The sequence below is a fragment of the Mus caroli genome, chromosome 14, assembly GCF_900094665.2.
Source record: "Mus caroli chromosome 14, CAROLI_EIJ_v1.1, whole genome shotgun sequence".
Classification (NCBI taxonomy): Eukaryota; Metazoa; Chordata; class Mammalia; order Rodentia; family Muridae; genus Mus; species Mus caroli.
The window spans coordinates 93,117,089-93,129,197 of NC_034583.1; the positions used below are offsets into that span (position 1 = coordinate 93,117,089).

At 44.1% G+C, this 12,109-nt stretch overlaps 1 protein-coding gene across 1 annotated transcript; it reads left to right on the forward strand.

The window, feature by feature from the left end:
- The first annotated feature begins 1,064 nt into the window (after positions 1–1,064).
- Positions 1,065–10,448, forward strand: Acod1 (aconitate decarboxylase 1). The gene is made up of 5 exons (XM_021182579.1): positions 1,065–1,161; positions 3,369–3,530; positions 3,723–3,812; positions 5,381–5,586; positions 8,836–10,448. Exons 1-5 carry the CDS (start codon positions 1,150–1,152, stop codon positions 9,830–9,832), a joined length of 1,467 nt encoding a protein of 488 aa, XP_021038238.1. The 5' UTR covers positions 1,065–1,149; the 3' UTR covers positions 9,833–10,448.
- The last annotated feature ends 1,661 nt before the right edge of the window (positions 10,449–12,109 follow it).

Here is a 12,109-nt window from a genome sequence, read left to right on the forward strand (position 1 = left end):
TGTGTGTGTGTGTGTGTGTGTGTACATGTGTCTGTGTGGTGTGTATTTAGATATTTTTAATTAATTTTTTGAGATTTTAATTTATTTATGTATGTATTTACAACATTTCCACCCCTCTTCCTTCTCTTCTTTTAACTCTGGCCACCATTCCTCACAAATTCATGGTCTCTTCCTTAGTTATTACTCACCCACACACACACACGTGTATGTGCACACATATGCACATGTACTTTCTCAACTGTCTCTGAGCCTTAGGTGTAGGGGTTTCATTGTTGGTATACCAGTTAGGGTTGGGCACCCATGCTCACTTACTCGTCATAGATAGTTGTAGTAGTCGTCTCCATCTACAATAAAAGGAAGCATCTTTGATGAGGGGCGAGAGCTACCCTTATCTGTGTGTGAGTATTTAGAATGCAGCTAGGTTTAGGGAACTGGCAGTCGTAGGCTCTCCTCGGATTCATGGCCTTTAGGTTTATAGCATAGTTAGTGACTTCGTTAGCTACCTCTGGGTAATCGCCTCTGCAATTATGATGTGATTTGTGGCTTTGTTCACAGTACCAGGCATGGATTTCCTTCTGGTAAGCAGGCTCTAAGTCCAATAAGAAACAGTCAGGGTTTTTGTTTTTTGTTTTTTTCATCATTCCCAGAAGCTGTTTCACAGTTGGTTGGTGACAATGGGCTGTCTGTGAGAAGGCTGCTCTGAGTGACTCCTTGCCCTTCCAGATCTGGGGACTTTTCTTCCTCTGTCATATTCTTGCTATTTCCTTGTGATAAGTCTTCAAGAGTGGGATGCCCAGTAAAGAGAGTGTGCACTCTTCTCACCTATGGCCCCTAGAGGGACAGGCCATCCCTTTGTAATTACAACTTAGTTTTCCTTATGTCTGTGAGGAATTATCAGATTATGGCCATTATAACACCTCCTCTCATCAATGCTCCATCTATAAGGGAGCTCTACACAACACTACAAAGGAAGTTTAAGTGAGGTCATTGGGGAGGTGTTGAAATGGTGGAAATTCCATGGTTGAAACAAAAGTGAAAGGGACAGACCTGGAGGGAGTGACTGTGTATAAAGGCACACGGCCACTAAAGGCCCCCAGCCAGCAACTACTCCTGCCATCCACTCCTGAGCCAGTTACCCTCCAGAGCAACATGATGCTCAAGGTATCGTAACATTTGATGGAGCTTGCCCAAACTGCCTTCCTGGCTTGATTCTTCCTTTCTCAATCAGTTGGTCTTTTGCTAGCTATCTGCTCTGCTGCAGAAAGGACATCTTAGCTTTGCTTATGGTCTCTGAGCTGCCTGATTTAGCTATTTGTTGGCTCTCATCAGTATTTGACAGACAATGCCCATGATCCCACTGCTTCCTCCTAGCGAGAGAGTTAGGCCTTGTAAGTTCACTGAACCTCCACCTCTTGGTTTTGTGTGCGTCCTCTGTGGGACAGGAGCACATCTGTGATGGGAGCACAGGGGCACATCTGTAATTATCTATTTGCTCTCATGTTCCCTGTAGTCCCCCTGGCAGGTTTTTTAAGTTGGATGGCCTCATTTACTGATTTGGCAGTTTAGAGAGCAGTGCACAGGGAACTTGCCAGGGCTCCTGACACTTATTATAAAATGAATGACTCCATACTCTGCTTTAATCTATACATTAGTCACAGGAGCTTACTAAAAAGATAGACAAGTGCCTCTATAAAGTCAAGCATGCCAGCAAGACATTTGACTTGTACATGAAGTATGGCTCACAGGAATCTGAGCGGGGAGCTATTGTCCCCCTTATGATCTCTCCCTCCATGGTCAGGGAGGGCAGCGTGTTCTTTGGCTTTCAGATCGTGTTCAGCACTATCAGGTCAGGAGAGCCCAGTGGTCTGTTGTAAATCACATAAGCAGTGCCATCCCGATGCCTTGGGATCTATACTGCTGTTCCTCATCTGCTATTCATCAAATGTTTAACTGGTACTTGGAAATCAAGCCAGCTGATTATTATTGAGTCCGTTCTTTTCCCTCCTTCCCTCCTCTTCTGCATATAAAATGCTTGTCAAAATACTTACCAGTAGGAAAAGCAGCATCATTGTCTTCCTCGGCCCTAACCAGAAACATCCACAGCAGCATCCACAGCAGCATCCACAGCAGCATCCGTTTGCTCTCCGGCTTTCTCCTACTGCAAGCTCTCTTGGTTTTTCTGTCAAAGCTTTAAAAATGGAACAAATGTTCCATTCTCTTGAAAATGACGGTCGTTATATGACCTGTAAATCTGAAGACTCTAAGAATAGGGTTATGGCTGAGACAGGAGAGTTGTCCAAAGTTCAAAGCCAGCCTGAGCTACATAGTGAGTCCAGTTTAGCCAGGGCCACCCAGAAAGACCCTGCCTCAGAAAGAAAAAGAAAAGAAGAGGGAAAAAAAGGGCTGGTGGGTAGAAGGTGGAAGATTTTCCTGTAGATGAGGAAAATCTAGTCTCTGTCTGTACTTTGGCAGTAAGTCCATCGTGAGAGACCTTAGACCCTTCAGATTCTCCAATCTGATAGGTCTTCTAGCTATTATTTGTAAATGGCAATGTTACAGTCAGAGATGGAGAGGAAGTTAGGCAATAATGTGATTATCAAATGTGGAAAGGAAAATTACTTAATAGTTCACTAAGGAACTCCAAGTCTGGTATGTGGTGGAAACCCCTTCCAGTGGGCTATTTTTAAATCATATTTTCCTGTGAAGGGACACAGAATCAAAATTATTACCTGTGGATTGAAGAGCTTGATAATTAAAGGAATTGCTAAGTCCTCTGCTAATGGCTGGAGGTGCTAATCCTCTTGCCATGAGGGCTTGTATCTGGTTTGATCACCTTCTACAAGTGGTGGCCACAAACCACAAAGTCCTTCCCTCCTCCTCCCACCTCATTCTAGCCTTCCCTTCACTGTTACCCGTCACCTCTGTTGTCATGTGCTTACCAGCTTGCATATTTTCACATCCCCATGAGTTACAATGCTCTATCTACTTGAAATACTCATTGCCGTACCTGACACAACTCAGGAAGGGCAGTGCTCAGTCATCTGAACGCACTTCCTGTCCAGATGTCCCCACTTCACGGACAGTTGTCCTATATTCCCCTCTGTCTATGTTCCCATCACCCTTTGTTGACATCATCTGCCAAGCAGCCTGCATTATCAGTGTGACTGGGCAAAGAACTTCATTATTGCATATTTCCAACTCCTCATGCCTAACGTAGTATGTACCTAGTGTGCATTGCTTTGTAGAAAGGAAACTTAATTACATCAAGCAGATTTCTTCTCATGGAGGAAAAGGCTTTGCCAGAAGGTCTCAAAAGAAGCAAGTGCATACAAAGGGGGCGCGAGGTTCTAACCTTCTTCTCTTTGAAGTCTGTCACAGAGAGCTTTGCTGGTATGATTCACGGCTTGAAAGTGAACCACCTGACAGATGGTATCATTCGGAGGAGCAAGAGGATGATCCTGGATTCTCTGGGTGTTGGTTTCCTGGGAACAGGCACAGAAGTGTTCCATAAAGTCACCCAATATAGTAAAGTAAGAAGTGCAAAGTTTGCTTTCAAGATAAAACAAATAAACAAACATGCATGCACACCTCCTCCCAGGGGTCCTCCCAGGGGTCCTCCCAGGGGTCCTGTGAGGCCCGACACAGTGCCTCCAGGATGAAGAGTAACTCTGGGAATGCCAGCTCCGTCTATTGCTGCATTAACTGTTGTTCTTCTGTTGCAGATCTACAGTTCCAACACCTCCAGCACTGTCTGGGGGCGACCAGACTTCAGGCTCCCACCGACATATGCTGCTTTTGTTAACGGTGTTGCTGTAAGAAAGTTTGTCGGTCTTTTCTTTAATTAAATCATTATAACTCCAGAGGCAGGAACGAGATCACTGAGGTTCAGGAATCTGAGGTGGCCTGCCCTTCCTCCTCGTTTTCCTGAATCTACAATAAACTGGTACTTTCCCCATCGATTATAAAGGAGAAGAAATGGAGGCTCTAGATTAAAATTACTCGTAAAGTATTGTAATTCTGGACCTTGAATAGACATAAGTATGATGTGTATATAACTTGATATGCAAACATAATGCCTTCTTGATCCCTGTTGTGGCTCCCAGTATCTGTGTAGTATCAATCACCAGGTTTTGTTTCAGAAAGAAAGAGTGGCCACATGCTATTTCCATTTTCTCAATGAAGAGTATGGAATTAGAACTTTTCATCCAATAGATAATTTTCATGTTGTTTCCTGTGTATCAGGGAATGTCTATAAGACAGCGTGTGTGTGAGTGCATGTGTGTGTATGTGTGCGGTGTGTGTGTGTGTGTGTATGTGTGTGTGAGTGTGTATGTGTGTGTAAGAGAAAGAGAGAGAGGGAGAGAGGGAGAGAAGAATATTGGGATTCAAGAGGTATATTAAGTTGTTTGTGGTGACACCATCTCAGACTAACGGAAATGAAGCCACAGCATATCCATCAGGCAATACGAAACACAACCAGCCACATCAGATAGGCATAAGAATCTATGTTTGAATAACTTTCTGATTATTCCTAACTGTTTCACATATGGAAAAAAATAAATGGCTTAGATGAAAAAGGACAAAACCATTTATAAATACAGCTTAATAGTTAATGTAAGTTTGAGAGCTCTTTGCTGTTCTTGGGGCTTTGATAAAACTTTTAAATTACTTCATGACTGATACCCAAAAAAATATATAGGGCCCAAAATACAATAAACGATATTAAATTTTTAGTATGTCCTGTTTCAAAGGTTAAGGAAGAAGGAAGGGCAGCCTTGTGAGAGAGAGAGAGAGCTCTTCCCAGGAGCTCTGGTCTCCAGGAAATCCTCCAGAAAAATCACTAGCTACTCTCCAAGGTCCTGCTGTCCTTTGACAGGGAGCAGGGACAACTGTTGTCCCACCGTGAGGTTAATAACCACAGCCAGTTAATGCTGGTCGTGGGGCTTTACCCTTAAGTGTGGCTTTTCCTTTGCAAACAATATCAGTTTGTATATCTTGTTTTTCTTTCTTTCTTTTTAAATTCTAGTTTGTTTTGGTTTTTGTGTTTCTTTGTCAGTTTGTTTGATGGAGGGAGGGAGGGGGGAGAGAGAGAGAGAGATAGAGGAATTGGATAGGGGAGGATCTGAAAGTATGTGGGGAGGGGAACTATGAACAAAATATATTCTACGAATTTTTTAAATAAAATTAATTAAAATAATTGAATATTTAAAATATTTAAATAAAATAATTTTTAAAATAGTCACAGCCAATTTTTAGGGTCTAATTTTAGATCCTGGGGTTCCTCCAAATTGTCAGGATCGTTGCTAAATTAAAAGCCATTCCAAAAGCCAGCACATTTAAGGGTATTTCTGAGGGGGTTTGTTTGTATCTATCCGTACAGGTTCACTCCATGGATTTTGATGACACATGGCACCCTGCCACCCACCCTTCTGGGGCTGTCCTACCTGTCCTCACAGCTCTATCGGAAACCCTGCCCCAGACTCCAAAGTTTTCTGGCCTCGACCTGCTGCTGGCATTCAACGTTGGTGTTGAAGTACAGGGACGATTAATGCACTTCTCCAAGGAAGCCAAAGACATACCAAAGAGGTACAGAGAGCCTGTGCCCATCAAGAAACGCGACACTGCCCCCTGCCTGTCAGTAGCTGTCTGAGTAGAGCTGTGGGCCACACTGCCCCCTGCCTGTCAGTACCTGTCTGTGTAGAGCTGTCTGGCTTAGAGGCTGGCTCTGAAACTGTTACCCTTACAGCTGAAAGATGCACCATTTTTCAGCCACATAACAAGCCCCCCATCTCTATAGAAAGGTGTGATTTGGAAACGATCCTGAGAACTTCTCTTGGGGTTGTAAAGCCAATCTAGCTTTAAAGACCATGAGGTAACTTGCCCGTCCGTCATTCCAAGGAGATGTCTTTCACTTGTGTGCAGGAGTATTCTAGGTATCACTGGATCCCCCTCAAGCTGGAGTCACAGGCAGTTGTGAGTCAAAAGTTGCAAGCCTTGGAACCAAATTAGGGTCCTCTGCTGCCAGAGCAGTGCATGCTCTTAAGTGTTGGACCATCTCTCCAGCCCCCATAGTTTTTTTTTTTAAATTGGACGTTTACTCTCTAAAACTTTCACCATGTATTCATTGTGTATTGATCAATTTGTTCAATTCTCCCACTTCATCTTCCTCTCAGCTGAATATCTTATTTATTTATTTATTTATTTATTTATTTATTTATTTATTTTTATTAGTAACCGTGAGTCTAATTTGTGCTACCCATATGCACATGGGTGTGTGATCATCCACTAGGGCATGAGCAACCTACCAACAGGTGCATCCTTAAGGAGAGCGATTCCATCTTCCTTACTACTGAGCACAGCAATGAGTCTCCAGTAGGGGCAGGGTCTCATTGTCCCCTCCTCCTGCTTGATCTTGTGAGAGTAGCTCAGCTACTGTGAGCTGCTGTGTGCGTCAGACATGTCATGTCTACAGGTCAACATTCCATGGCTTTCCTCCCATCTGCCAGCTCTTAGTATATTCTTTCCCCCCATCTTCTTCTAAGTTCTCCAAGTCTTGAACAGTGGGAAGTTGGTGATGTCTCTGTCCACCAGCAATGCATGCAGAACCTTCTGGGAATGGCTACCTGGCAGAGGGGGTTAGGGGGAATTTCCTGGTCAGTGGGAGGTTGATGTTTCTGTGTCTTGCGTCCAAAGTGAGTGATGTCTTTGGCTACAGGGTCTTACAATGTGGTTGTGGTGGGTAACTAAGAGCATTAGCGATAGCGTGAATTGTCTTGGGTCCCTCCGTGGCCTCCCTAACCAACAGCTCATAGGGAGGTGTCCCTTGCCTGATGTTCACCTAACAACTCATGTTTCCTGGAAGAAGGATTGTTTGACTGTGCAGAGTACTTTTTTTTTAATTAGGTATTTTCCTCATTTACATTTCCAATGCTATCCCAAAAGTCCCCCATACCCTCTCCCCCATTCCCCTACCCACCCACTCCCACTTTTTGGCCCTGGCATTCCCCTGTACTGAGGCATATAAAGTTTGCAAGTCCAATGGGCCTTTCTTTCCATTGATGGCCGACTAGGGCATCTTTTGATACCTATGCAGCTAGAGTCAAGAGCTCCGGGGTACTGGTTAGGTCATAATGTTGTTCCACCTATAGGGTTGCAGATCCCTTTAGCTCCTTGGGTAATTTCTCTAGCTCCTCCATTGGGAGCCCTGTGATCCATCCAATAGCTGACTGTAAGCATCCACTTTGGTGTTTGCTAGGCCCCGGCATAGTCTCACAAGAGGCAGCTATATCAGGATCCTTTCAGCAAAATCTTGTTAGTGTATGCAATGGTGTCAGCGTTTGGAAGCTGATTATGGGATGGATCCTCGGATATGGCAGTCTCTAGATGGTCCATCCTTTCGTCTCAGCTCCAAACTTTGTCTCTGTAACTTCTTCCATGGGTGATTTGTTCCCAATTCTAAGAAGGGGCAAAGTGTCCACACTTTGGTCTTCGTTATTCTTGAGTTTCATGCGTTTAGCAAAATGTATCTTATATCTTGGGTATTCTAAGTTTCTGGGCTAATATCCACTTATCAGTGAGTATATATCATGTGAGTTCCTTTGTGATTGTGTTACCTCACTCAGGATGATGCCCTCCAGGTCCATCCATTTGGCTAGGAATTTCATAAATTCATTCTTTTTAATAGCTGAGTAGTACTCCATTGTGTAAATGTACGACATTTTCTGTATCCATTCCTCTGTTGAGGGACATCTGGGTTCTTTCCAGCTTCTGGCTATTATAAATAAGGCTGCTATGAACATAGTGGAGCATGTGTCCTTCTTACCGGTTGAGACATCTTCTGGATATATGCCCAGGAGAGGTATTGGGGGTTCCTCCGGTAGTACTATGTCCAATTTTCTTAGGAACTGCCAGACTGATTTCCAGAGTGGTTGTACAAGCTGTGCAGAGTACTTTTACATCTCCCTTTATTTATAAAATATTATACATCCTAATTAGCTTACAAAGTAATGGATGTTCATAAGGTTTCTTCCTGTGACCTTAGTTTTAGCTAAAGCAGCCCCATTCTACATTTCCTCACTTGAACGTGGGTATCCCTCCACTTCTATCATCCCTTGGGCTCCACTGGCCCCTTTAATTGGCTGTTCTCCTCAGGTTGGGAGGCTGGTGGTTTCTGTACAGCTTTTCCATGAGCCCATCTTTTTGATTACCTCTTCGACTAACATCTTATTTCCCCATTCCCTGGAACCCCCATATTTGAAACTTTCCAGCCCCACTAGCTCCTTCTCTACTTTCATTTTACCTCCATTTTACTATCCTCTCTTCCCTAAGGTAACCATACATACCCAGTGGCCTGTTCCTAGTATCCTGGCGTCCACATATACCCAAAGTTAAGCATACTAACCAAGAGATTCAAAGTCAGGATCCACATATAAGAGATAAAATGTGCCGGGCGTGGTGGTGCACGCCTTTAATCCCAGCACTCGGGAGGCAGAGGCAGGCGGATTTCTGAGTTCGAGGCCAGCCTGGTCTACAAAGTGAGTTCCAGGACAGCCAGAGCTATACAGAGAAACCCTGTCTCGAAAAACCAAATATAAATAAATAAGTAAATAAATAAATAAATAAATTTTAAAAATTAAAAAAAAAAGAGGTAAAATGTGGTGTTTGTCCTTCTGGGAATGGATATCCTCACTCAATATAGTTTTCTCCACTTCCACCCATCACCTGAAAATTTAATGATTTTTTTCTTTACAGCTGAGTAATATCCCATCATCTATCCGTACCCCATTTTTTAACCCATCCACCCCCTCTGTTGAATTTCTTGCTTTTGTCTTCCAGGTTCCATCCTCCCTCTGTGGTGGGCACTCTGGGAAGTGCTGCTGCTGCATCCAAGTTTCTGGGGCTCAGCTTGACAAAGTGCCGCGAGGCCTTGGCTATTGCTGTTTCCCATGCTGGGGCACCCATAGCGAATGCCGCCACTCAGACTAAGCCCCTTCATATTGGCAATGCAGCCAAGCATGGGATGGAAGCCACGTTTCTGGCAATACTGGGCCTCCAAGGAAACAAACAGATCTTGGACCTCGGATCAGGGTTCGGTGCCTTCTATGCCAATTACTCCCCGGAAGACCTTCCAAGCCTGGATTCTCACATCTGGCTGTTGGACCAGCAGGATGTGGCCTTTAAGAGCTTCCCGGCACATCTGGCTACCCACTGGGTGGCAGATGCAGCTGCAGCCGTGAGAAAATACCTTGTGACACCAGAAAGAGCCCTGTTCCCTGCTGACCACATCGAGAGAATCCTACTCAGGATCCCTGACGTCCAATATGTAAACAGGCCCTTCCCGGACTCAGAGCATGAAGCCCGTCATTCCTTCCAGTATGTGGCCTGTGCCACGCTGCTCGACGGTAGCATCACTGTCCCATCCTTCCACATCCAGCAGGTCAATAGGCCTCAGGTGAAAGAGTTGCTCAAGAAGGTGAAGCTGGAGCATCCTCCTGACAACCTGCCAAGCTTCGACACGCTATACTGTGAAATAAGCATCACTCTAAAGGACGGAACCACTTTCACCGAGCGCTCTGACACCTTCTATGGTCACTGGAGGAAACCACTGAGCCAGGAGGATCTGTGCAAGAAGTTCCGAGCCAATGCCTCAAAGATGCTATGCAGGGACACGGTGGAAAACCTTATAACAGTAGTAGAAAAGCTAGAAGACCTAGAAGACTGCTCTGTGCTAACCAGACTTCTGAAAGGACCTTCTGTCCAAGATGAAGCTTCAAAACTATCCAGCATGTCCTCATTCGATCACACAACGTTGCCCAGGTTTACCAATATCTAAACGATGTTGCACTGGAAGAAATACATTTTTTTTGGTTTCCTGCTCCATCTTCCCAGCAATGAGCTCAGCAAAGTAGAGAGTCCAGAAACAGAGACAAGTGTATATGGAAAGAGTCTTGTCTATAATTTGATAAAACCAGTCCTACTACCTTCAAGATATCAAAGAAACAAACAACACAGGATCTAATGTGTATTTCATAGGGGTAAAGTCTAAGTCACATGTTGTCTGCTTGTAATCTTTTCTGAGGAATTATTTATTAACTCTGGGAACTTCACAGATGTAGAGGAAGTGGAACGTGCACATGGCTGGCTGCAGATGGAGCAAGCTTGGTCTGCCCATCACTTATCCAGACAGGGTGCCCAACCATCCCCTCTGCAATGGCTGGTTTGAGGGAGTGGCGGGTGCCTCTTTTTCTTTCCATACAGAGCCTTAAGGGTGTAGCCAAGAATCCTTCTGCTCAGCTTCTCTACTGCAGATAAGACAGTTTGACCTGGGTGGTGAAGCAGTGTGGCATAAGACCCAAGGTTTCACTCTTTATATTAGATAGCCTGTTAGCTCAAAAAAAGCATTTTGAGAATATTTGACAAGTTGAAGACACAATAAACATGAAAAGGGGGAAGCTGTAAATGTGTGTGTAATGAAAATATCCGCTGCAAAGCATACAGATGTCACATTAGCAACCACGCTGAATGTCTTCTGAATTCTTAGTGTTCTCAAGAAAAGAACAGGTTCTTAGTTCCAGATGTTGACCTGCAAGCATTCTCAGGGAAATACTGGGAAATACTGAGGAAATACTCAAATGGCTACTCTGGGTAGCCATTTGAGAACTCCAGCAGAATATATCAGTTCTCAGTTTATAGGAGTAGAAAATATAGTTAGAAAAATGATAATCCAATGGAAGAAAGGAAAAAAAGAGGGAGTGATAAACAAAGAAAATATAATGTTTGGAAATCGCCATATAATCAGAAAGAATCTTGAGTATATCCACAATGCCAACAAACAAAAACAAAAGCCAAACAAGAAATGCTCCTGCTAGCTAGAATCAAGATTGTTAGAACATGCTTCATTTTTAAAATGCTTAGCAGTTTTATTGATGTTTTATTAATCACCCACTTGAAGTATACCATCCAAGGGCATATAGTAAATTTGTGCTCACATTGCCATAATTGAGTTTTGAAATACTACCATTACCCCTAAAAACTCCTTCACATCTGTTTGACATATGTCCCCAATGCCCACCTCCAACACCTAGCCCAATATGAGCTTTTAAAATATAGTTTTGTCTTTTCAACAGGTTTCATACGATCAAAGCCCTACAATGGATAGGGCTTCTGTTACTTAAGTGGTTTGGATCATTTTCCACTTGGGGATCAGTATTTTAGTCCCCTTGCTTCATTGATATGTATCATTATAAGGTCGACAGTAGCTTGTATGGGAAACCTCGTCAGGAAATACGGATAAACGCAAGCCTGTCGTTTAATTAACACATGCTAGTGAGGACTTCACATTTGCTAAGGGATGTACCAAGTATGGGTAATGAAACAGGTCTCGCCTCCAGTTCCCAGGAGCCGACACTCTAGTGTGGTTGGACAAGAAGCCACCTTTCTGTCTGTGCTGGTCAGGCTCCACTGCCTGTTTTCCCATCCTGGTGTGGCTGTAAGCATCTGAGTGTGTTCAGATCCTTCCCTTAATGCAACTAGAAGCAGTAATTCCTGGGCTGTGATACAACTGGGGACACCTTGGAAATGTAGCTTCCTGGTCAATTCAAGCAGGGGCCAGCCCAGAGCAAGGCTAGAGGGGAGTCAAACTAAGGGGGAGTCAGCACTCCTGCCGGGGATGTGACAAGCGTGTGCACACATGTGCACACATCCTTCCGAACCAACGGAAAGCCACCACAACTGCACGTTTTGGGATTTTTTTAAATCATTTAGAAAACGATGTTGTTGATTCTGTCTTCAGCCCTACGTGAAATGAGAGAATAAAGGATAGTGGGTGGCTTGTTTGGTAAAAAGCTCGCCGCATCCCATGGCAATCAACATAGTTCAGATCTCCAGCATCTACAGGAAAAGCCAGGCATGCTGGCCTGCACCTGTAACCCCAGCGCTGTGGAGGCAGAGACAGAAAGAACCTGGGAACTCACAGGCCAACCAGCGTAGCCAAGCCAGTGGGCTCCGGGTTCAGTGAAGTATCCTGTCTCATAATAAAGTAGAGAGCTCTGGTCCACACATGTGCACATGCACACACAACAGATATATAAACCGACACAGACAGACAGAC

Coding starts and splice junctions, on each gene's coding strand:
- Acod1 (XM_021182579.1), top strand. Junction 3,813..5,380: donor CTTTTGTTAACGGTGTTGCT/GTAAGAAAGTTT, acceptor CTATCCGTACAG/GTTCACTCCATGGATTTTGA. Junction 5,587..8,835: donor GCCAAAGACATACCAAAGAG/GTACAGAGAGCC, acceptor TTTGTCTTCCAG/GTTCCATCCTCCCTCTGTGG.